This window comes from Lagopus muta, chromosome 7 (genome assembly GCF_023343835.1).
Source record: "Lagopus muta isolate bLagMut1 chromosome 7, bLagMut1 primary, whole genome shotgun sequence".
Taxonomy (NCBI): domain Eukaryota; kingdom Metazoa; phylum Chordata; class Aves; order Galliformes; family Phasianidae; genus Lagopus; species Lagopus muta.
In genome coordinates this window covers 21689656-21712649 of record NC_064439.1, presented here as the reverse complement: position 1 = coordinate 21712649, position 22994 = coordinate 21689656, and the positions used below count along the sequence as shown (strand labels likewise).

The 22994-nt window shown below is 39.5% G+C and overlaps 1 protein-coding gene across 1 annotated transcript; it reads right to left on the bottom strand.

Annotated features, from left to right (window-relative positions):
* Positions 1-1692: 1692 nt before the first annotated feature.
* On the bottom strand, positions 1693-22620 carry LOC125695666 (pituitary tumor-transforming gene 1 protein-interacting protein-like). The gene is made up of 7 exons (XM_048950393.1): positions 22409-22620; positions 19981-20033; positions 17595-17703; positions 16099-16207; positions 13090-13158; positions 9370-9416; positions 1693-3346 (listed from the first exon to the last, which is right to left on the bottom strand). The coding sequence occupies exons 1-7, from the start codon at positions 22515-22517 to the stop codon at positions 3297-3299; spliced, it is 546 nt and encodes a 181-aa protein (XP_048806350.1). The 5' UTR covers positions 22518-22620; the 3' UTR covers positions 1693-3296.
* Between the last annotated feature and the right edge of the window lie 374 nt (positions 22621-22994).

The following is a 22994-nucleotide window of genomic DNA, read 5'->3' as shown; positions in this document are numbered from 1 at the left end:
CTGCTGCTTTCACACCTGGATCAAGAGAAAATCTAAAGAACACATTCAGCAGTTCTACTAGTGGCATCCTATAGCCATAGCAGGACACTACTTAGCATGCAGGTTGGCTACAATGCTCAGGCACGTCCTTGGTGTAATAATAAACTGAAGTTCAGCACACTGATTTTTTTTGAAAGGACAGACAGTGAAAACTACTTATGGAAGTCTGATGCCAAGAAGATACTTAAGAGAAAACAAAACAAAATCCAGAGGCATTCTAGCTCTCAGTCTGTGCTGTCTCTCTATCTTCATTCTGTTTGTATGCTGCATCTCTTTTCCTATTAAAAAGCGTGAAGGAGAGGAAACTTATCATTGAAAATGATAAATGCCACTGTTCACTCAGCTGAAAACCAAAGATAGGCTGTTAGCTCTTTTTACAGCTGTTTTCCCTATTTCTTGTGACTACACTAAAACACAAAGACTAGTAACCTTTCTGCTGATAAACCAAATCCAGCAACCCTGTAAAAGTAAGAAATACATACAGGAGAGCTCAGAGGTTTCAGTTAAAATACTGAAGTAAGAATATGTTCCATCCAATTAACTCCTCCAATGATCACAGCAAACATAGGTTAAATAACTGAGAAGTCTGGGTACAGACTGGGGATTTCTGCATTTCCTACAAAGCTTTAAGGCTGCTGCCCACAAAGGTCTCATCATCAACAGCTATTTTGAACAATAAGCAAAATATTCCACTACTGGATGACCAGTTCGACTTCTGTATAAATTACAGCCTACACTACAAAGTTAGCATACACAAACACAGCAATGAAAATACATTTGGCTATTTGTTACCTCTTGATACCCACAAGCACGGTTCAGGAAACCCAAGTAAACAAGATGTTTACCATGGCATTCATCTCACTCAACCTTCTCTTTAAATGCAATACACAACTATCCTGCACTGTAGCATCCGTTCCACATTCTCGCAATGTTTGGCTCTCTAAGAACACGTCCATCTTTGAAATTATAACAAAGGTTTTTCCTCCTCCCCCTTTTGTTAGAATTCATGACAGCCCTTCATATAATGCAGCAGGTGCCGAAGAAAAATGCGTTTCTATTAAGTCAGGAATGTCACTACTTGGGTCGTGAGACAGCAGGCAGACCTTCATTTTTGCAAAAGTTCTCTCCGGGGAAAACCATCAGCACATTTTATTTCCACGCTATCAACTCACTCTTATCACAGACCATAATTTTTCCAAGACAGCCATTCGAGTAAGGCTTCAGCTGAGGAAACATGAAATCAGACATTTCCTACTAATAAAGTGTCAAATACAAGTTAAAAAAAAGTGCACCTCACTATTCCATTAATGGTGATTTCCAAACAGACCCAGGAACCAGGTGCCATGTTTTTATATAAGCCCTCAAGGAACTCTGAAAAATCACAGCGCAAAAAATTGAAAGGATCACTGTATCAAAAGCAGCAACAGAAGACAGTCACTAAAGCTGAAGTACAGGCAGGTTCCTGGGCACTGCAAGGAATGGCAATTCACCTCTGCACACAGATGCAAAACCTAATTCCTACCGCACTTACATGGCATTAAGTTCTTATTCTTTTATCAGAAAAAAAGCAGAATACCTTCTTCCTCTTCCCAAACTCATACTTGGTCATTTATTTTATACCACAATCATAAAGAACAGAACTAAACATCAAACTAAGGACGTTAAAGTATTTATTTTAAGAACATTGATAAAAAATAACATATCTTCAATACTGTACATTTTTTGATAATACACAGAAAGGAAGGTTAGTTAAACCATTAGTTAAACTTTGCTTGCTGCATCATACTGGTAAGCAAGTAAAAAGTAAAAATGCCCAAGGAAAAACCTCTAGGAAAAGAGAGGAAGTAAATCACATCATGGAGAAGAATAAAAGGTTAACAAAATACTTAGTACACAGGGTCTGGCTGGGATGGATTTAACAGTCTTCACAGTACAGTCTGCACGGTGCAATGTTTTGTGTTTGTGGCTAAAGCAGAGCTGATCACACACCAATGCACTGGCATTTGCAAAGTGTCAGGGTTTCTTTTTCCCCCCCAGTCCACCCCTACCAGCAAACAGACTGAGGCTGTGCAAGGAAGTGGAAAGAGAGAAGTTGGGACAGTAGGTGCAAACCAATTCAAGGGACAGTCCATGCCATACAACATCACACTCAGCAATAAAACCTGAGAGGAATGTATTTTGGTGGGAATTGGCCACTACACAGACTGCTTCTGGAAAGTGGTGACTGCATCACCCTTTTCCATTTTTTCCCCCCCCCCCCTCCCTCCTGCTTCCTTCACTTACTAACCTGTCATAATCTTGACCCATAGGTTTTCTCACTTGCGCTGTTCCCATTTTCTCCCTCGTGCAGTGCAGGATGGGAAGCAAGCAAGTGAGCAGTGCTCAAGTGCTGGCTGGGTTCAAATCACCACGCTCACTCCATCACAACTACAGAACATTGGCAACTTACAAAAAAGCATACAAAAGAAGCGTTCACAGAGGCTGATGTTCCTTCTTAAAAGTAGGTGCATACACATCTAGTCACATTCTACATTCAAGAATTACCTTCTGCCAATTTTGTTAACTGAAGTAATTTCTTTTTTCAAAATCAGTGATTTTCACAACTGCACTTAATTACTCAAAAAGAAATAAGCTCCCCTCATTAAGCCCTTAGACAACAGTTTAGTAGTTTTGAAGACCGTTTCCCAAATGGATAACAAGAAAATTGCTCTCATGTTATCGTGGTACATAAGAATGTGCATGCTGTAGTTCCACCTACCTCAGTACCAACATCAGTTATTTCTGCTGTGTGAAGCTATGCTCCCTTACTGCCTTCTATTTTTTATAAAACAGATACAATAAAGGAAAATCTTTATTTAGGAACACAGGAAGAATGGTTTAGGTGGGAGTTGATGCTGAATTTAAGTACTTGATTGTGACTGCTAACCGTCTAAATTGGGTAACAGAAGACAGTTTTAAGAGGAAGAAAGTTAATGTTTCAAACATGTTAATATAATCAGCACACGTTTCTACAACAAACCATTTATAAGAAAAGCAGTTCTATATGGATAATATATGGATAAAAGATAGAGACACGTATTTCATGAAATCTCCACCCACACCTAAGTTTTATAACCAGTGGGAGGAGGTGGGGAACCATCTTCAGAAATAAAAGACAACCTCAAAGAGAAAATGAAAAAAAGCAACAAAGGAAACCACCATAAACCTACAATCTTTCTGTATTTTGGAGCTACATGTCTGAAGGAAGGTGCACAGCTTTATTCATTCTCAAATCTGCTGTATGGATTATCAGATTCCTGGAGAAGACCTGCAAAACAAAAACAAAACTGCATTTATCATTTCTTTTATCATGAATGCTTTTTCATAAGCATTGCTTAGGCTTGTGTTAGTGATCTCACTCCAACTGATACTATGTATGTAATGAAACTAAAAGGAATTTTTGTCTTGTGAGAGATGGTCTATCACCCAGACACTCAAGTAAAATAATGAAAGTGCTACTAAGCCCTCTTAATTCTCCGACTGTGCCCATCAATGGGTATTTCATGGTTTCACAGAGAAAATATTTCTACAAGAAAAGTCCTGCGGAGAACACATTTCTCATTTGTGAGGTATTGTCCACAGAATGCATCTGAAAGAGACAGGTCTACAAAACCTAAGTACAGGGCTGGCTCAGGAAGAGCAGATTCAGATGAGTCAGTTTATAAATTCAAGTTACACAATCACCACCCTTTCAGATGTACGATACTGCTATTTTGTCTTAACTCTGCTTCAAATCTGCACAATCATTTGTCGCTTCCAGCCATTTAGGGCATTTCTGCAACAGGACAACAATCTCTAGGAACAAATGAAGATCATCCCTGCATTCAATAAAACCACCAGGGACTAAAACAAGAGCACCACTTAATCCAAGTGGCAGCGTGTTTCCATCACAAAGACTCCTGATGTTTTAACCAGAACACTGTCAGAAAACACTGAAGCTACCCAATTATACCGAGTGACTGGATTTGCTTATCATCTTCTTGAAAGGCTAGTTGAGCAATCACTGTTCCATACAGCAATTATTTCAAAAGGATTTTAAACCACACACCAGATCTGAGCTAGGCAGAAGCACATACTGAAAATAAGGAGTCCTGTAAGAGTCGAGAGGCTGATCTGAAGTTGTGAAAAGACAGAGCAACTGCCAATCTCTTTTATACCAATGTTTTTATACTGCTGCCTGGCAAGCCTGGACTCTCTTCTCTAGCTCATTTACTTGTGATACAGAGAGAGAAGACAGCTAAGCCAAACAGTCCCAATTCACAAATATTCACACTCACAACAGTAGATGAGACTACAACAGTCATCGGCCAGTCATGCAGGCACTCCTCATACATCTTTTATTCAAAAGTACCGAAGGCAGACTATACTTGACTGCCTTGTTGCTTTTCTTTCAAACTAACAGCACATTTTACGATGCCAAGCAAGCAGTGTGTCTGATTATAGTATCTAACTGCACCTGAGTACTTGATAGGGAAGTGCAGTATTAAGGAACATGCACAAAAATTCTTATGATTATTCAAATTGCAAGGATTTCAAGCAGACCATTTCTAAGAAGTTAAAACCAGCCCTCATATCTAACAGCTGTTACTTGTCTAAGAATGGGTCAGTCACCTTTATAAAGCTTCAATCAGGTAGAAAGAAAACCTAGTTACCTGATAGAGTACCTTGTATTGAAGGCACTGCCCCTTCCTATAATTATTCAGAGAAAGGGGCCTTTTAGGCATTTGTGCAGGAATTAATGGTATTTTGAAACCCCAAAATTTTTTTTCTAATCTTTAAACCTGTAGAAGGCAGTGCCACTCATTAGCCAAGGTGCCAAATGTGAGAATAGTCTTCCACAAAGTGGCAGAAGGTGCTGCTAGATGCCCTGGCAAATAATGATAACCTTAATTTTGAGCTTAGCTATTTAAAGGCCTCATAAACAGACAAAACGACAAAGATAATCAAAGAAGCAACTGGTTGAGTTACCTTGACCAGTATCTTTGACCTGTTACAGCTACAAAACACATACCAAAAAGAAGTAACTATCTCCCTGAAAAAGGACAAATATGCACACACACACACCTATAGCTCTGCTGATTTTACTTAGTTTGTGTATCTTTCTGTACATAGTCTGGTAAGCCTTTGTGTCTTTCCTATAATTCAATCTAAACAAATACCTTCCAACGTATGAAGTGCCAAGTAACACAGTAAAACCACAGAAATGTTCTCTTACAGCTCAAACAGCAGAGATTCAATGAAGTGGTGTTCCACATCCAGTACTGCCAATTTCCAGTTAATCAGGGGAAGATACACTTCATATATCATTTTCAAGAGGACAGCCTTATTTGCCTTCCCCCAACCTGCTCAGCCAAGAGCCATTTCACACTAGTCCTGACAGTTCAAGTGAATGAGTCATTTTTGTTTGCTACTGCAAATGCATTTCTTTGTAGTGCTTCCTTTAATATTACTAAACTGACAAGCTTGATGATGAGCAGATATATTTTCCACATTTTAAGTTAACTTCAAGTTCTCTGATCTGTTTTATTTGTACAGTACTGGAATTGCTCAGGCTTTAAGAACTATGGATGACTCCCAGGAAAGAAGGTACAAGCCTGTCCTCTGAATGAGGATAATCACAGCAGTTAAAACATTCAATAAACTTTGGAGCTCAATCTTGCTCTCAAATATGCATCCAGGCTTAAAGTTTCTTCAATCTTCAGTATTTTAAGCACATCACTAAATTGTATTAAGTGAGAAAAGAGAGAGAGCAACTCATCACTTGAATTAATTCTTACCAAAGACGTTGTCTCAGGTCTCAGTACGTGGACAAAAGGGGAGACATGAAAAAAGCAGCATGACAGAAAGCTAATGTCAGCTGCCACAGCTGCTCTTAGCCACGATACTTAAAGAGGAGCTGCAAGCCTATGCTAATTGGATAGCATGCCCAGAGCAACTGGAGCTCACAGACTGCCTTGAACCAGACATGAAGGCTGTTTCACTTGGCAAAGGAGCAACTACCCAACTTGTAATTTACGCTCACAGGTTCAAAGCAGCTACACGCTTGCAGACTGAAGAGTTTTGTTTGCAATAAAGTCCCTTAAACATCACTGTAAACTTAAATACTGCTGTGCAGGACAATTAGAAGAAACGTGAGAATCTTACTTTTATTCATCTTCATTACCAGGTTACTATTTGACCTACTTACCAGTATTTAAGTAGGACTAGGAAATTTGAAAGGCATATAGTCAAACATCTTTCCTTAGTTTGTATGAAGTAAAGCCTCCCACTACATATATAACAACAAGGCAATTGTAGAAATTTAGTAAGTCTTCCCAGCATGTTCATTTATACTATATACCATGCTAACTATGCAATATCTCACCCTCGTCACAACCAGCATTGCTGGAAAACAGAATCAAAAGAAATACTTACAAGACATTGTACACACCTCAAAAATTGAGCTGGTTTGCTATATGCTGCATATCTTCATTTCCTCTTTGACATTCAAATTAACAACCCTACTCTTAACATACAAGCTAAGCAGCTTCAAGTGTACAGCATTACAAGTTTCACTGTTATACATCCAGAACGCTAAAGAAGGTCAATATGAAGTATGCATACCAAATAGGAGAACGTTTGATGAGACAAACTACTGAATATAAAAATCAATGTGCCACATCAAATAGAAGGATTGCTAAATTGGCTATCAAAACCTTTGCAGTATTGAAGTGGTTTGGAAGCCCAAAACCTTGAAAAGCAATCACTTTGTAAAAATAACAGATACAGAATCCTTCCACTAATACCAGGCAAAATCCTGAAAAAAAATAAAGCAGCTTCTTACTAATGAAATACTGAACATACAATAGCAGCAAATTCAGCAGCAATTAAGTTGTAGTTCCTTTGTGTGTTACGCAAGCTGCAGAGTACTCTGAATTCTACTTTAAAATTTTCTAAGAGTCAACATATAATTTGTGTAATCACACTGCATTCACATATGTGAGCAAATGAGAAATACTATCAAATTTTGCCACAAAGAAAGAATTCAAAGTGTGTATTCCTGGTTGCTAAAGCTCTCTATAGCTTCCAAAGCTCCCAAAGGACTGTGGCTAGAGTGACACCTGCAATGCATTATAAATGTGTAATTACCATTTAAATGGGGTAATGAAAGCTGGTGGATGAAATAGGAAAAGGCATTCCCTTAAAGCCAACCAAATACTGAAATTTCAGGCACGATCGTCTTAATCTACAGAGTCAGGTTAACAAAGTCATTGTCATTCTGCCACTCATCCATGCCTACTTAACTGAGAATCATCTCTGCAGTGAATAAGAGTGTAAAATAATCTAGCGTCTCTGTAATTATTTGCAGCAATTTTTATTAGATTATGTTTAATATGCTAACATATGTATTTGCTTGACAGCTGAAAATGAAGACAGAAGATTAAAGGTTATAGCTGGACTTACTGCATTGTCTCACTGACTTATTTTGACAGCCACGTGTCTGCATGTTATCAGAATACAAGCTGTATAGATCAGCAATGATCTAGGAATTTCAGAAGTTGGATGTTTTGTCTTTCACCTTTCTTCAGTTACCCGCCTCCTTTCAGCATGTCCCAATGATTCATATAAGAGTTCAGTTTTCCTTTAGGGCAAACAATGAATGATTGAAATACAGGCCTCAAACATATCCGGTAACACAAATTAATCTCTGACTCCACAATAAAGCAAACCAGTCAACAAATAAACCTCACATAAAAAGTTTTCTACTCAAATCTGACAGTTAAATCAATCTTTTGTGGGTAAACTGCATTGCAAAGTCTAACTACACGAAGGAACGGACATTCTTGATGCTTTGTGACAAAATACACCTTCCACTAACAAAGACTGCATGAACGTGATCCCAAATACGTTACTGACAGCCCAGCTTCAGCTGAGGGGCAGAATGACACTAACTCTCAGGATAGCTACAAGCAAGGTTTTGAATTTGGTATATGTATCCCAGAGGCACTGAATCACAGCTGTATTCTTCAGAAAACTCATGTACTCCAAGCAAGATTCAACCAAGCATTCCTGAAGTTAAGCACTAAGAGAGAAGCTAATCTTCACAAAGATGACCATCTTTTGGCCTTCCAGAGACAATCAAACTAAATATCACAACCAGAATAACTGAACACAGCTATTTGAAATCTCACTTAACCCCAGTGCAGTGCTTTGATATGCTAACTGCTATTCCAAACTCAAATCCTAAGGTTGTTGGTTACCTAAAGAAAATAATTTTAAAAAGATTCAGACCTATTGAAACTGATGCCATCTGCCAACCACAGTTCAGTCACTCTACAAAACACTACAGGACTGAAGTTCATGACTGACGTCTAACAAGAATTCTTCTCTCAACAACATTCTTCAGCTTAAGCTTCACATTGATTTTTTTCTCTGTTCCAGCAGAATAGTGTACTTCCCAGGGAGAGATTTTCCCATACAGACCAAAGGTGTTATTTCTGCATCAGCCAGAGGACACATTGCATTGTGGACTCGTGGCATTGCCAGAGTCTGCCAGTCACTTTAAGAGGAGGATAAATTAACAGTTTTGAGTGACTCTTCAGACCCCTCGAATCACCTTCTCTGACATTACAGGAATTTGCATAATAAGTGCAGGATAGTTTTAGCATATCTGTCTCTGAACACACAGTACTATTAACCCAATGAACAAGTCAAATGAAAACTGAAAGGACTGACAGGCCTAGATAATAGAAGTCTCCTATATGATACACCAGGTCTCAGAGCCTTGCAGTATGCATCTCCTACCAGATCACCATTCCACTTAACAAGAAACAAGCCACAATAATTTGAATCACAGTTGTCTTTTTTTTTTTTTTTTTTTTTTTTTTTTTTAAAGTTTGATTTAAAAAGCTGATTTTCTAGCCAGTCTGCCCTCCTTCAATAACCACAGGTCTAGGTCTGCTAGCAAATTTCAGCCAGATTGTTTTGTTGAATTCAAGAACTTAAAAAATAAAAACACAACAGCACTCTTAGGAAGATGCAGAAAGAATTTCTTACAACGTATTTAAACACCTACCCTAAGCAAACAACCCATTCAGCACATCTGCTCTCACCCAGTTGGAGAATTTGCACCAGAAGAGAACAAGAACATAAACAGCAATGAGATCAGGTGTTCAGGTGGCAGAGGACGAGAGTAGGAAACCAGGTTTGATTAGTTCTGCTGCTCATAAAGGAGCATGCTTCCACTGTGAATTTTAAAAAATAATTAGGAGAAGGGAAAAAATAAATTTAGATACTGAATATATCACATACCATACTTCTTACGTATTTCATCATGCTTCTGTTTTCTTTCATGTTTCCTGCAACAGATAAAGGCATCAGAAGAACATTCAGACTATTTTAAGCTGTAAGCAAAATATGATAATTTGTTAAAAATATACATTTTTAAAAAGTATTTGTCAGTTATGTTTCTTAAAGACAGGATTCTCTATAAGTTCTCACTAACCATTTCATCACTAAAAATACATTTGCAAGCACAACAAATCGATCTTTTTTCTATATATAAGTGACGTACCCAGATGTATGTACATATACACACAAGAATCAAGGAGCAATACTAGAAGACTCCCTAAGGCTTTCCAGCTAGGAATATAAATATAAAATTTAGCTGTGAAGACAGCATGCTTCAGAATCATGAATCAATATAATATTTTCATGAAAACAAAAGGTGCTGTATTATTGCTTTATTTAAGCAGCACAGCAAGTGTGAGAACTAGCAGTTTCTATGATTTAACACTGTATTGAAGCAGAGAAAACACTAAAATATTGCAATATTGTTAAAAAAAAAAAAGCATCTAGTTACGTTGTCAAAGTTTTCAAGACAGTATCTAACACTACCAAACTTGAGCCATTTCCAGAAACCAAATACCTAATCAGTTAATTTCTTTTCTCTCACCCCTCTCTCCCTTGCAAAGGTATGGAGGGAAAAACGAAGGAAGATATTGGACACCAGCTGTCAACCACCCTCACTGCCCACCACTGCGCAGTAGCAACATTTTTAAGATACCTACTTGTGTTTCTACTTAACAATGTAACAGTGTATTTATAGTTCTGAATTTAGATACCAACATATTCCCAGTCAATAGAAGATCATGTTTTCTCAGTAGCTTATTGGTCAAAAAAGACTATTAATGTACTTTAGAGTTTGCTACTAGCAATCCCTTCTCATTCAGGACTCACAGGAAACAAGCAATAGGCAGGGAGAGGTGTTCTGGCCTGCTCCCAGCTTTTTTCCACAACCCTACCAAGCTCTCTCAGGGTACTAAACAAGTACGTGGGTTCAGAACACATGAAATACCCCAGGGCTGCTGTTATGTTTTGTTCTGCAATGGGAACAGTGTACCTGTTCCATAGACAGTCCTGACACAAGCCAGGAAAGAGCTGCTGCTCCAAGACTGCAGCAATCATTCTGGCAGGGCAGCCTGCTTCCAGCAATCCTTGTCCCCAGGCTTAGTTCAGGAACAGATTCAGTCTTAGCTCTGCCTTGTAAATTATCCAACACCACTTCCTCTGCGTGCACAGCAAAGTATGCATTCTTGAAGCATCAGATTTCCTGAAGATTAACCATATTAATAATTTGAAGATGACATACAGATCACAGTAGAGACGTTATGGTATCCAGCTACCCCCTGTGTCCCTGGTCATGAGCCATTGCTTTAGAATACACATTAAGTGTTCATTTCACTGAATATTGCATATATGTGGCCTAAATAAGTTTAGCACAACAGGACACGTGGTTTTGACATACAACAAAATGCTCACATTCCTCACAGTATTCTCTGAGAGGATTCCCTTTTAGTAGAAAACCACTTTTCTCTCTGTTGTTCTTCATCTCAGCTTCATCAATCCCAATTTTCAAAAAACTCAAATGAATAGAATAACAGTGGAAGGGTGAATAACAAGCATAGCAACACATCACCTACATATTGCTGACACTGGAATTTCTGACTACTAGCAGTACTATTTTGTAGAGGTCAAATCTTGATGTTAGACAGGGTGACAAGGAATGAATGAGGGACACAGCTTGTCAAGGTTCTTGATGAAAAACTGGGATGCATATTAGTACATCAAAAGATAAGTGTTAGTCTTATCAAATCATCCCAAGCAGTTTGCTATCTGAAGAACATTTCATAACAACTCTGCAGGTATTCATAATATCAGAAAAGTTATCTTAGAGGATCTCTCATCATGTCTTTTTAAAAGCTTGTTCATAACAGTCAAAGCACAATGACCATCACACAACTATGTGAGGTTTTCCCTAAAGAAAAAAAGCAGCAAAAAGTAACAAAAATCATAATGCAAACAATGTAAAGTGGTGTACTTCCCCCCCCCAAAAAATCAAAAGAATATCAACAAAAAGACATACAGATTTTTTATATGCATTCTATGTTTTTTTTTTCTAGTGAGCTTGAGGAATCATAGTACCCTGAACTTTAAAACATCTGTAGTTTGATTGTTCATTGTATTTCCCAAGAAAGCACAATTATCAGATAGTATTGGAGGAAGCTTCTCAACAGCTGAATGTAACAGTCTGCCAATAGACAAATGCTGACATAACTGTTTGTAGCAAGGTGGGTTTGGATATCTGTACTCCGTCACGTTGATTCAAGTAAGTAATAGAAAATAACAAGAAAATAACAATAGTTGGCTACCTGTGAATAAATACTTCCTGGGATGTTTCACTTGGTGAAAGCCTTTTTTGAGGGCAGGAAACTATCTTATAGGAAAGTTTGTGAGAACTAAGTCTGCAGATTCACACAACTGTTTCAAACTGAGACAAAAGATGATAAGATAGAAGGAGGATATGAATATAATGGAAAATCCCCTTAACGGAACATACAGAGAAGTATATGACTAGCACAGAAGTCCATCACTTACTACAGTAAATAGTTAACCTAGTCACCACTGCTAGATCAGCTGTCAGGATTAGTCTTAACAACATGCACCCTTTTATAACAAGACTCAGATTAACAAATTCATAAGTGTCAAGCTGGAGTAACTGCACAGCTGTGGCAACATTCTCCACTCTAAGGTGTCAACATGTGGAGTATTCCCATATGAGAAACTTAATGCCTTCATTCAAAAGCTCCCCAATGGGTCTTACCTGGAAGTAAACCTTTCCTCCCTGCAGTCCCTACTCATACTAGCAGTGAATCTAAGCTCAAGAGAAAATGGCAGGCAGTGGCCAGGCAGTGAAGGTGCCTACTTGGTATCTTATTGGTAAGACCAAAGAAGGAACTATGATTCAAAGAGTACATAGGGCAGGTAGGTATCATGTAGTATCATGGCCTTACCTATAAAATCTGTTTATCTAAAAAATACTGAACAACTAGTCACTGGAGAACTAAGGTACAAAAGCCTCCATCCTGAAAAATGCTTCTCTCACTGAGCAACACTGTATCAAGGCTGACTCTTGGTAGCACTATTAGCCTTACACTTCTTTCTACACAGTGCAGTTTTCATAGAAATAGAAATGTGGGATTGTATAAAATAACACCTGAATGAAAGTTTCCTACCTCTAAGCAGAAGTTCTGATATTTACCTATCATCTTGTCTACCTTTCTTTTAAAAGAAAGCAAACAAATTATTAAATGACTTCAAAAAGAGGTTTTCACCCCTGAAACCCAGCCCCAATGAGGCATTAACTTGTGCCACAGACAGGCATCAGTCCAGAGTAGAGACTAGGGCAAGACTTCAGACACAACCCTCCCATTTGCTCTCAGCTAGCACAGAGAGCTCAGGGTATTTACTACAGTGATCATCAACCTATCAGAGGTTACAGAAATGCTAGCTCCTAATTCAGTCTGTAAATCTCACATTGAGCATAGTTCTTTAGAAGTATGACACTGTCAAGGAAACTTCACAGTATCTCTATCAGAGTCTTTGTTAAGCATTCTATGTATTCCTTAGAAAGGCAGAATACTCCCATGTTACTGCAGGCGTGTAGCTATACACCAACCTGCCATGACTTACCTCTGAAGAGACTGCAGTCTTCGTTCCTCTCTCTTTCTAGCTAGCTGTTCTTCTTCTTCATCTGGTCTACTAGAAGGCGTATGAGGAAGAAAAATCAACTTCAGTGCTAAACAATCCGTGTTTAGTCATTTATGCTATGTAAAATTTAATTTAATTGCTGAATAATGGAAAAGTTTGTAGAATTACCCTTTAACATTTTATTACACCCATATGATTTGTTCATTGTAGTAACACGCCAGGACAATTTAAAGCCTCAGACAGGTCACAGACCATTCCAGAAACAGGGATCCTACTTGCTATTTCCTCTGTGTGTTGCACCCCATTTACAGTAAGCCAACTGCACACATACGTGCACAGTTAAGTTCATTGCTGCTCCTTGAAAGAAGACTGATGGCTCATAAGCTTTTGGTGTCAGGACAATTTATCTTTCCCAACAACCATTGCTATCCAATCTCAAGTTGCCCTCAGGAAAGCTGTCTGAATGAACTGTCTCATCAGCTGTCTGCCTTGTTACAGAGCAAGCAAGGACTTACCTGAGTGTATCAGCTGTGTGAATTTGGGAAATGCTGAGTCTACAAGGTACATCTGAGCTGTGTGCACAGATACACTCTACTGAATGCACGTACTGAAATTGCATAACACAGTAAGAGTTGCAGCATACAGCCTTTTTCTGCCATTAGGAAAAGCTTTGTGGCTTGCTTTGAGAAAGCTCAGCTTCCCTTATTCATCAGCTATATCATATGAGAACTGTAAGTCTCCAAAACATATGCTAAACAATATTTGTTTATTAATTGTTTGACAGAATTAAACTACAATTCTTCAGGACTAGTAATGGGCACTCGCCATACTCTTCTAGAAGCTGATCATTTTTCAGAACCAAACATACTACCTGGAGATGGAATGTTATTAATACCTGCAATGCTAACACATCTGCTAATAGTGAAACAGTTACAATGCCATACATTTGCAGCAACCAATACACAAGTTAAGCAAGAGTGACATCCAGTGGTTAATTAGAGCATGTCTAATGTTTTAACATGAAAAAGGAGGTCAGAACTAGTAATCTGAACTCGATTTTCCCACCTGTTCCATCGATCTATCCACGTTTGAATGCATAAGATGTTTAAACGCAATCCACCAATTCAAACTCCACACTGCATTTAATGTACAAATTTTCCAGCCCCTGCATTTTTGTTACCATTTAAAGTTAGAAAGTCTAATAATATGGAAAACAGCAGGAAAACAGCAGGTTCTCTTTATTAGAAAACTATGCTAGATCCTTTTGTCTGATTAATTAATTCCCCATATCTGCACACCCAAGAAGACTAGAACCTTCTATTCACAGGTATCCTTCTGTAGAACTACCTTACTGGAGACCCTGATGCCTTCTTGATCGTCTCACCTCACATGGGTCTTGCAAAATAGAAAGCCACCAAATCAATGAAAGGATGGTATAGGGTTCAGAGAATGTATTTATTCCCTATAACTAAAAAAGCATCAACTTCTGATTTCTGGACATTGCCAAGAAATTAAGTTTTCCATCAAATTCAGGGAGTTTGAAATGAACGATCACTTTTTTTAGGAGGAGGGGTGGATAACCTGAAGCAGTTAAGGTGAAAGTTTATTTTAGTACAGTTTCATGAATAATTGTATCTCAAGTACGTGGAATAAAACTCAAAGTCCAAGCACATAGTAAAAATAACAATGCAACAATATCCTAAAAGCCAAAGGATTTCTGTTGTAGGGATGGAGTCTGATGCTGCCTTCTAAAACATTATATAACTGTATAGTTGTGAACTCTCAGAAGGAATGCTGATGCTTCTGAAAACCCAATAAATCAACAAAACAGACCAAATACTACACTTCTGCAAGTTTTCATTTTTCCAATTTATACCTAGCTTTTTTGATGGAAAAGGAGTCCTTGAATCTCAGAAGTAGAGGGCAAAAGAATTCCTGTTGAGAATGAGTGGGTTTAAAGCTACGAATATCTCAGACTGCAGTGCAATAATACATTCTGAATCTTCCTGAAATAAGCCGGACCCCACTTTGACAAGACCTTTAAATCCTCTAAGTGTCAAAAGATTAAGCTTGACACCTTTGGAGTAGTGACATAAGATGACTCTCAACTAACCCTCCATTTTTAGAATGAAATGTTACAGCAGTGATTGACGACTCAGCTACTAAAACTGAAGTCTGACACAAATCTCTTTTTTCACAGGAATCAAGCTCTATTTGTTTGCATGTCAGCCACAGGAGCCCACACAGTTCTTCTGCAGAAGAAGCTGACAGATCTTACATAAAATCTAAAGCAGTTTTACGCAGTCCTCAGGGCTTATCAGCACAGGGCTATGGAGCTAGCAATTTTTGTACTGGGATGGATTTGCACTAGGACAGACCAATCTGCCAGCAGAGCAAGTACATGCATCTTCAAGGAAAAGAGAAAGGAATTACTTTTTTTTTTTTCCCCCTTGTGAAAGCCACAGATGTATAATTTGTCTCTGGATTGAAGGACAGCACTAAACAATGCTCAAGTGCATAAATTCTAACAAAATCAAACAAGGACGATGAATTACACCTACCTGAAATAGTACAGAAATCATTTCAGATCAAGAAATGAGGGCCCACATTTCATTCACAAGAGAAATCCCAAAGCTGGAACTGGAACCCAGAAACCTAAAACTCTAAAATTCACCGATAGTAAGGAGAATAATGTGATGCCCCAATAAACACGGCCTTCCAGGTGTTTCACAAGGAAATAACCACTTATCACTTCAGATGACAGCACTGAGTTTTTGAGTTTGCCAGCTGCTCATCAACTAATACCCCCTCCTTCAAAAGGACATTAGCCAATTAAAGTAGTACAAAAAAAAGTCAATATGCTTTCAAATTGGAAGACTCTTAGTATGTTGGCAAGCAAAAGGTTGGGGTTTTTGTTTTGCTTCTGGTGCATCAGCAGGTAGGGAAGACCAGCAGCCAAAGTCAGTGAAGAAAGCAAATACACATACTTACCTCTTGAAACGTTTTCTGCAGTAACAGCAGTAACAGCAACAGACTGCTATGGACACCAGAATGATTCCAGCTACGACAGCTATGGCAATAATTAAAGCCTCAAAGTTTACTGAAAAACATGAATATATTTAACTTGTTAAACTCCAGCATTAACATTTATCTTCCTGATAGTTCCCTCTCATTTCCAAGCCTTTTTTCAGCTCCATGCACAAAAAAATAAAAACACCTTAATCTAATCAGAACTCCACTTCACATTAGAATTTTGCTATTATGCATTATCTATACTGAGGAGTTTTTTTTTTTTTTTTTTTTTTTTTAAAACACATTCAAAACTGTTACAACTCATTCTGTAATACTTTATTATACCTATCTTCCAGTGCAGTTGCACAGGTCTGTCCTCCCAGTAACTACTTCAGTCACTGTACTGTGACCAAAAAGCAGCTACGTAGATGCAGCAGAGTACGTACGTTATGGGCACCAGCAGTTGATAACGTATTAATATTTTATTCCATAAAAAACAGTAACTGGAAGCTGGTCATTTGTTTTTGAATACTGAGAGCTGCAATATTCACCTTTCTTTTCAGCAAAACTGAGCCAATGCCCGTCTCTTCAATTTATTTGCAAAAAGAAAAATTAAGATGACTGTGCTCACAGATTAATTGAGTTTCCTACTACATCTGAAGTGGAGAGCCTCAATAAGAATAGATCACAGAAGCACAGAACTGTAGGGGTTGGAAGGGACCTGATGAGATCATCAAATCCAACACCCCTGCTAAAACAGGTACCAGCAACAGGTCACACAGGTAGGCATCCAGATGGTATCGATCACAAGGTACTGCTGCATAGAATTCACAAAAAGACCTCTGAAGCAAAACACATCTTTTTCTGACTTTTTTTTTTTTTAAACTTCTACCACTTTTGCCAGGAACGTGCTCCATTACAATGTTTTAATTCTGTGTTTAAGCTTCATCCAGTTCAGAAACACAAACCACACAAGCTAGAAATCCTTCCTCCATTAAAAAAAACAGCAACCTACCTGTCAAAAGCACCCTTAGCATCAGTAAAACCCTTAATGACTACTTTACAAAAAGATGCAGTACAAGTGTCTTTCCCTACTGGGCCTAGCTGGGATGGAGTTAACTTTCTTCACAGCAGCCTGTACAGTGCTGTATTTTTATTCAGAATTTTGGCTCAAACAGTTCTGATAACTCACCAGCTTTTTGCTATTGCTGAACAGGTCTTGCTGAACATCAAGGCTGCTTTTTGTCTGAGTCTGCTAGGAGTGTGCAGAGACTGGGAGGGAGCACTGCCAGGACACCTGTCCTGAACTGACCAAAGGGATATCCCACATTCCAACCATAACCACTGCCCTTCCCCATCCTGCCACAACCCTCCCAGTAAATTATCAGGGACAAGCTGCAGCAAGTGGCAGCCTCACTTCAGACTGAGCATAGTTGTAGATGCATCCCTACCGCAGAAGTAGAATTAGTACCTACTCCAGCAAACTCCCCATCGGGCATTTGAGAGTGAACACGACGAAGATGGCGGAAGAATGCTTCTTACAGGATAATCAATACAAGTGTTGTTGGTGAAACACCAAAGGCACTGTGCAAAGCAAACAAAAAAATTATTGATCTTCAGAAAACAATTTATAACAATTAATTACAGAGCAGTTTATAATCAAGTGCTCCTCTCCACAGACAAAAGTACGATACAGTATTACACACTGATAGCATCTTGTAGTATGGAACCTACAGAAGCTCTGGCACAATTCCAAAGTAAGCCTAATTTGAATTTTGTACTACGAGATAAATATTTATACAGGTCTGAAGTCATTTTGGCAACACACTAAGGTACTCAGTACACTTGAATGAAAAGGTTTTGTGCTTATATTTACCAAAATTAACAATTGACCCAGTAAATCAAGTAAATAGAACGGAGAATCACATGAAGAGATGATTCTCTTAAGACATCAAGCAATATCTACACATTATCTCATGACAAATTTCTCAGTTTTTAAGTAAGGGTAATTTTATAGTAATAAGTACTCATTTTGAGTTAGCTGAGTTTCTGGATTCAGAAGTTCTAACCCAAACTCTTACACATTATTCCTTACAAAAGAGTACATTTACAATGAACTGTACCAGCATATCCATGACAATAGCAGGATTCAGAACTTCTTGATAGAAATAAGAGAAAATAGGTACTCATCAACTCAGAAGACTAACTATACTTACTACAAAGATCAGATTTTGAATTATAACTATTTAAATGAATCAAATGACTACATTTTAGAGTTTGATTTTTACCTATTCACTACAAGTTTAATTTTTACTTTTATCTGCTGCTATTACCTACACAATCATCAACTTGCAACTTCTTCAACTAAAGCAATTTACCTAATTCCAGCAATCCTTTGCTTTCGTATAGCTCAAATGCTGATAGCTTTACTTATAGCCTTTTTCTTCTTTAAATGTATGTGTGAATTGTCTGAATTCATTCGAAATTCACTTCTTCAAGGTTAACAGCTATGCTATTTCATCTGAATCATCCATCATTCTGTCATGGGCACAAGACTGGTCTCCATCATTGGTTTGACAGCTTCTGAGAATAATGTATCTGTAACTGCTACAGTGCCTTCAGAGCACATAGACATCTGAAGGACTTTTTCCTCCCACAAGGTGAACACGCAGCTCTCAGGTTAATAAGGAGGTGCTCATGTGCCAGTTTTGGTCCTCCCAGGCAGCAGCCACATGCCTATTTGAAGTGACAGTCACACCGCTGGTAGTAATGAACATTTAATCTTCAGTGACCCATATTTCCTGTTTCCTACTTTGCATTTTTGGAGATGAAGAGTTCTTTACACAAAGCCAGGTTTATGACGACAAATACAGTCCACCAGCCCACAACCAATGGCTACATCTATACAAAGCAATTTTTTTTTAATTCAGAAATACATAAGTGCATAAAACAAACATCAAACAGATAAGTTTGGATATTTCTCAATTTTCCCTTGTGCAAGTTTCGCAGTAACTTATGTAATTGCAGGACTCCTGAAACAATTCTTCCCAGTGACAGGTTAGAATTGGAAACGCTCTCTCACACCGCAGGGGCAGACAGACTTGGGTATTACCTTTTGAGTAAAGGACACCGAATCAAATTCCACTGATTTAAACGTCTTCATTACTACAGTCTCACTGGAAATCAAAGCACTTTGCTACAGTGACCCAGTCTGACAGCGGAGAGGCCAACACATCTGAACGTCTACAAAGCACCAATCCAGTCTGCTTCAGTTGAATGCGCTGCACAGAACATCTCTAGAAAAAGGTATTTCTAGCTTGCTTCATTCATAGCTAGCTCTCATTGTCTGGATACAAGAAATGCAAGGCATTTTATCCACCTATGAGTCATTTTATCCAGCTCTCTTATAAGGTAGAAATACAACTAATGCTGCTCACAAACTGAGGGCAAGAATCAAAACCAGGAGCAGCAACTTGCTTGGTTGCATTGTGGAAGCACCCAGAACCCACAGCAATGTGCAGCCCACGTTCTACTCAGTCGGTGCCCTCCAGCCAAGGCAGAGAAATACCCTCAGCAACTGACCAGAGCAGGGCACCTGGAGATGGAAAGTACAGCATGACAGTCGGAGGGAAGAAGGACACCAAGTGACTGCATCTACCAACTCAAAACCAGCCTAGAACTCACTGATCTGGATCTCCTATTAAGGGTAGTTTAACCAGGTTCATCATTCCTAGAAAACGAGAACAAAAAAAACCAAACAACCAAACAGCCAAGTGAACAACGCACAACTCAGCTTAATAGGAAGTGGAGAAGCATCAAGTTCCCAGTAAAAAAATAAAATAAAGATACTTAAAATCTTACCGAAACATTTTTTAAACATTCTTCGCAGGACCTCTGGGAAAACTCTGAACATGCTAGAGAAGAAAAAAAAACACCACCACATATATCACATTTACGTGTATTCAATAACATCAAATGTTTAAAGTGATACTTAGAGATCTTTCCCTCATACACACTACTAGGTACAAGCAAAAATTTTGATTATGAAAGGGATGATGTTGTTACAAAATGTAATGCTACTCTAGGAACTGGAAAAACAGTTTTGTTCTGCTTTATACACTTCTCTGGGCTGCCCAACTGAGAAGCTCCACGGATCTCCCACCAGTTACGTGTTCCCTTCAACAGTAGAGAACAGAATGCAACTTCTCTCAAGCTAAGGCACACGCAGCCCCCAGTCCACCTGAAAACAGCACTAAGTGTACAGGCACATAGAAAAAGAAAAAAGCAACTCTGAAGTTCCCAAATTCAAACAGATGTTTTCAAGGCACTATGATAATAACTTCATCAGGGAAAAAAAATTGTCAGGCACAGCATTACTACTAACAGTAATACATTTTTAGTTATTCATCGATCACTTCTTCTGTACTGACATGAAATAAGCATTAAGCATCTAACATAAAATGAAGAACTGCTTTTACATAGCATGCCTGGTTTACCAAGAAGCAGAAGCAGCATTTGATAAGCAGAATCATTCTTACTGAAGTGTTTTACCAAGAAGCAGGATTTGATAAGCAGTACCATTTTTACTGAGCATAACACACCTTGCACAGCGCTAGCTACAGTATCAAGACTGTATTCTCACAGGGAAATAGATAAAAACTACTACTGTTTACACTCAATTTTCTTTTTTTAATGACTAGAATTCTGTCAGCACGTACAGGAATTGCAGCACCTTAATTACATGTATGACCTCACCTACTAGGGAATGCACTCATGGACCTGTGTAACAACAGAGATAAAGCACACAGGCTCTTCCTTCACAAAATACAGGTACAATGAAACGCACAGACAATTTTAAGAAGCCTTTGTTTATAAACATTGCTCCACCTCCCTACTATGCAGAAGAGCAGCATATACAAAGGGCTGTTTTTTACTATTTTTTTCAAGGAAGACAAGGCTCTGAAACACTAAGAACTGCACTGTAGCCTTCAGCTCAGTGATCTTTTCAGGAGGAAGCTCCTACTATTCCACTAAAAAACAAAACAGTACAACTGCTCAGATAGTCAGAAACCTTCTCACACGTACGTTATTCATGGATAGTTTGCATTAATTTGTTTTCTATCTACATCCTTCCCACCTGGCATAGTTAGAAAAAGAACTCTTATTGTCCTTCAGGTTTCCTTTTATTCCAGTAATCAAGCCTTGTAGAACATCCCTCTTATAGGGACACTGGCAAGCAGAAAAACTTCGCAGCCCTGTTTTGAGCACATCCAACTCTGCAGAACTTCCACAACAGCAGCACAGCATGCCATGTCCTCCAGCCACAGACTGCCCACTGAACGGCCTTCTTGCTCTTCATGAGACCATCACTCTGATAACTGAGTCACCTGACAGTCAGCAAGGCCTTATGTTTTACCAACTACTTTGCTTTAGGATTAAAATAAGACTACAAAGCTACTGATATGACATAGCAATCCAGCCTTTCTTCTTAACTTAATCTTATTTCTACCACTTGTTCTTTAAAGGTCACTGAATCTTTTCACAGCACACTTTGTGCCATGAGCAACCTCCTAAAATCACATGAATAAAAACACACAAAAAGGGCAGCAAAGCTGCTTGGAAATACAACTCAATCCAGTTTCTGTCTCAAAGTTCTTTAGTTTGGTTTATGCTTCTATTAGAAAGAGACTGATTAACAGGCAGCTGTTAGCAAGTTCCTTCCTAACTGCTGAGAAGCTATTGAGAAACAGGCAGCTCCCTTCCTCTGCTGTCCCAGGTCTCATCAAGTCAGATTTTTTTTCTCAGTGACAAACCCTACCATAAAATAAACCATAAAATAAAGTCATCAAATGGGACTTTAAAAGCAGGTGTCACGGACTGCATAGGATACCCGAATTTAATGCAGACTATCCCAACGTTTCTGCTCACACCACTCAAATACCAGCAAGCACTTCACCAAGCCTTCCCAAAGCGGCTATAATATAACCGACCCCAAGGCAACGAGAAGGATGGCACAGCTCGCAGCCAGCTTCCTAGGCTATTTCCTCGTTATGAGCGAAGAAACGGGCGGCATGCTCCCCAGCCAACAGCCCCCCAGACTCCATCCCCTGGGGCCGCCCAGCCCGCTCCGTGCCTCGGGGCTGCCCCGCCCCACCTGCAGCGAAGGAGGACGTGGGGGCGAGGGCACCCGCCCCTCCCCAGGGCGCTTCCGAACGGCGCGCGGTGGCTCAGGGCGAGCTTCGCGCCGCGCGCAGGTCCCGCAGACCTTCGGCCGCCGCCTCATCCTTACCGTGCGCCGGTGCCGGCGGAGTCGCGGTGGCGTGGAGCGCCTCGGCCATCCCGGCGCCGCTCCAAAGCAGCACCAGGCCCAGCAGCGCACGCAGCTGCCGCGCGCCCATCGCCCCGCGCAGGCTCAGCTGGTGTGTAGGGCGGGCGCCGCGCCTGCTCCGTGCGGGCCGTGCTGAAGGCGCCCCACAGCTGTGCGTTTGGGTTGTGGCAGGATGTGCGTCCTGCAGCTGAGCTTTGTGAGCTTCTCTATCACCTGGTTCCGGAAAGGGAGGCTCGATAGTGGTCAAGTGACAAATGCAGGCTCCTTAGTGCTGAATGATTGCTTCGCTTAGGAAACGAACGGTAAGGGAAGTACAGAATGGCAGGGGTTGAAAGGGACCCCGAGGTCCTTGAGTCCAACAGCCTGATAAAAGCAGGTTCCTACAGTAGGACCCCCAGGAAAGCGCCCAGACGTGTCCTGAATATCTCCAGAAAGAGAGGGAAACCACCACCTATTTCTGTTCCAGTGCTCTGTTACCCCCACAGGTGGAACTTCCTGTGCCCATTAGCTCTTGTTCTGCCACCAGGCACCACTGAAAACAGCCTAG

Excerpts from the sequence above, each read along its gene's own strand:
- LOC125695666 (XM_048950393.1), bottom strand. The coding sequence starts at position 22,517 with ATGGGCGCGCGGCAGCTGCGTGCGCTGCTGGGCCTGGTGCTGCTTTGG. Across the intron at positions 20,034-22,408 it reads TCCGCCGGCACCGGCGCACG|CATGTTCAGAGTTTTCCCAG; the intron begins GTAAGGATGAGG and ends TTTCTTCTCTAG. Across the intron at positions 3,347-9,369 it reads TGAAATACGTAAGAAGTATG|GTCTTCTCCAGGAATCTGAT; the intron begins GTATGTGATATA and ends TTTGTTTTGCAG.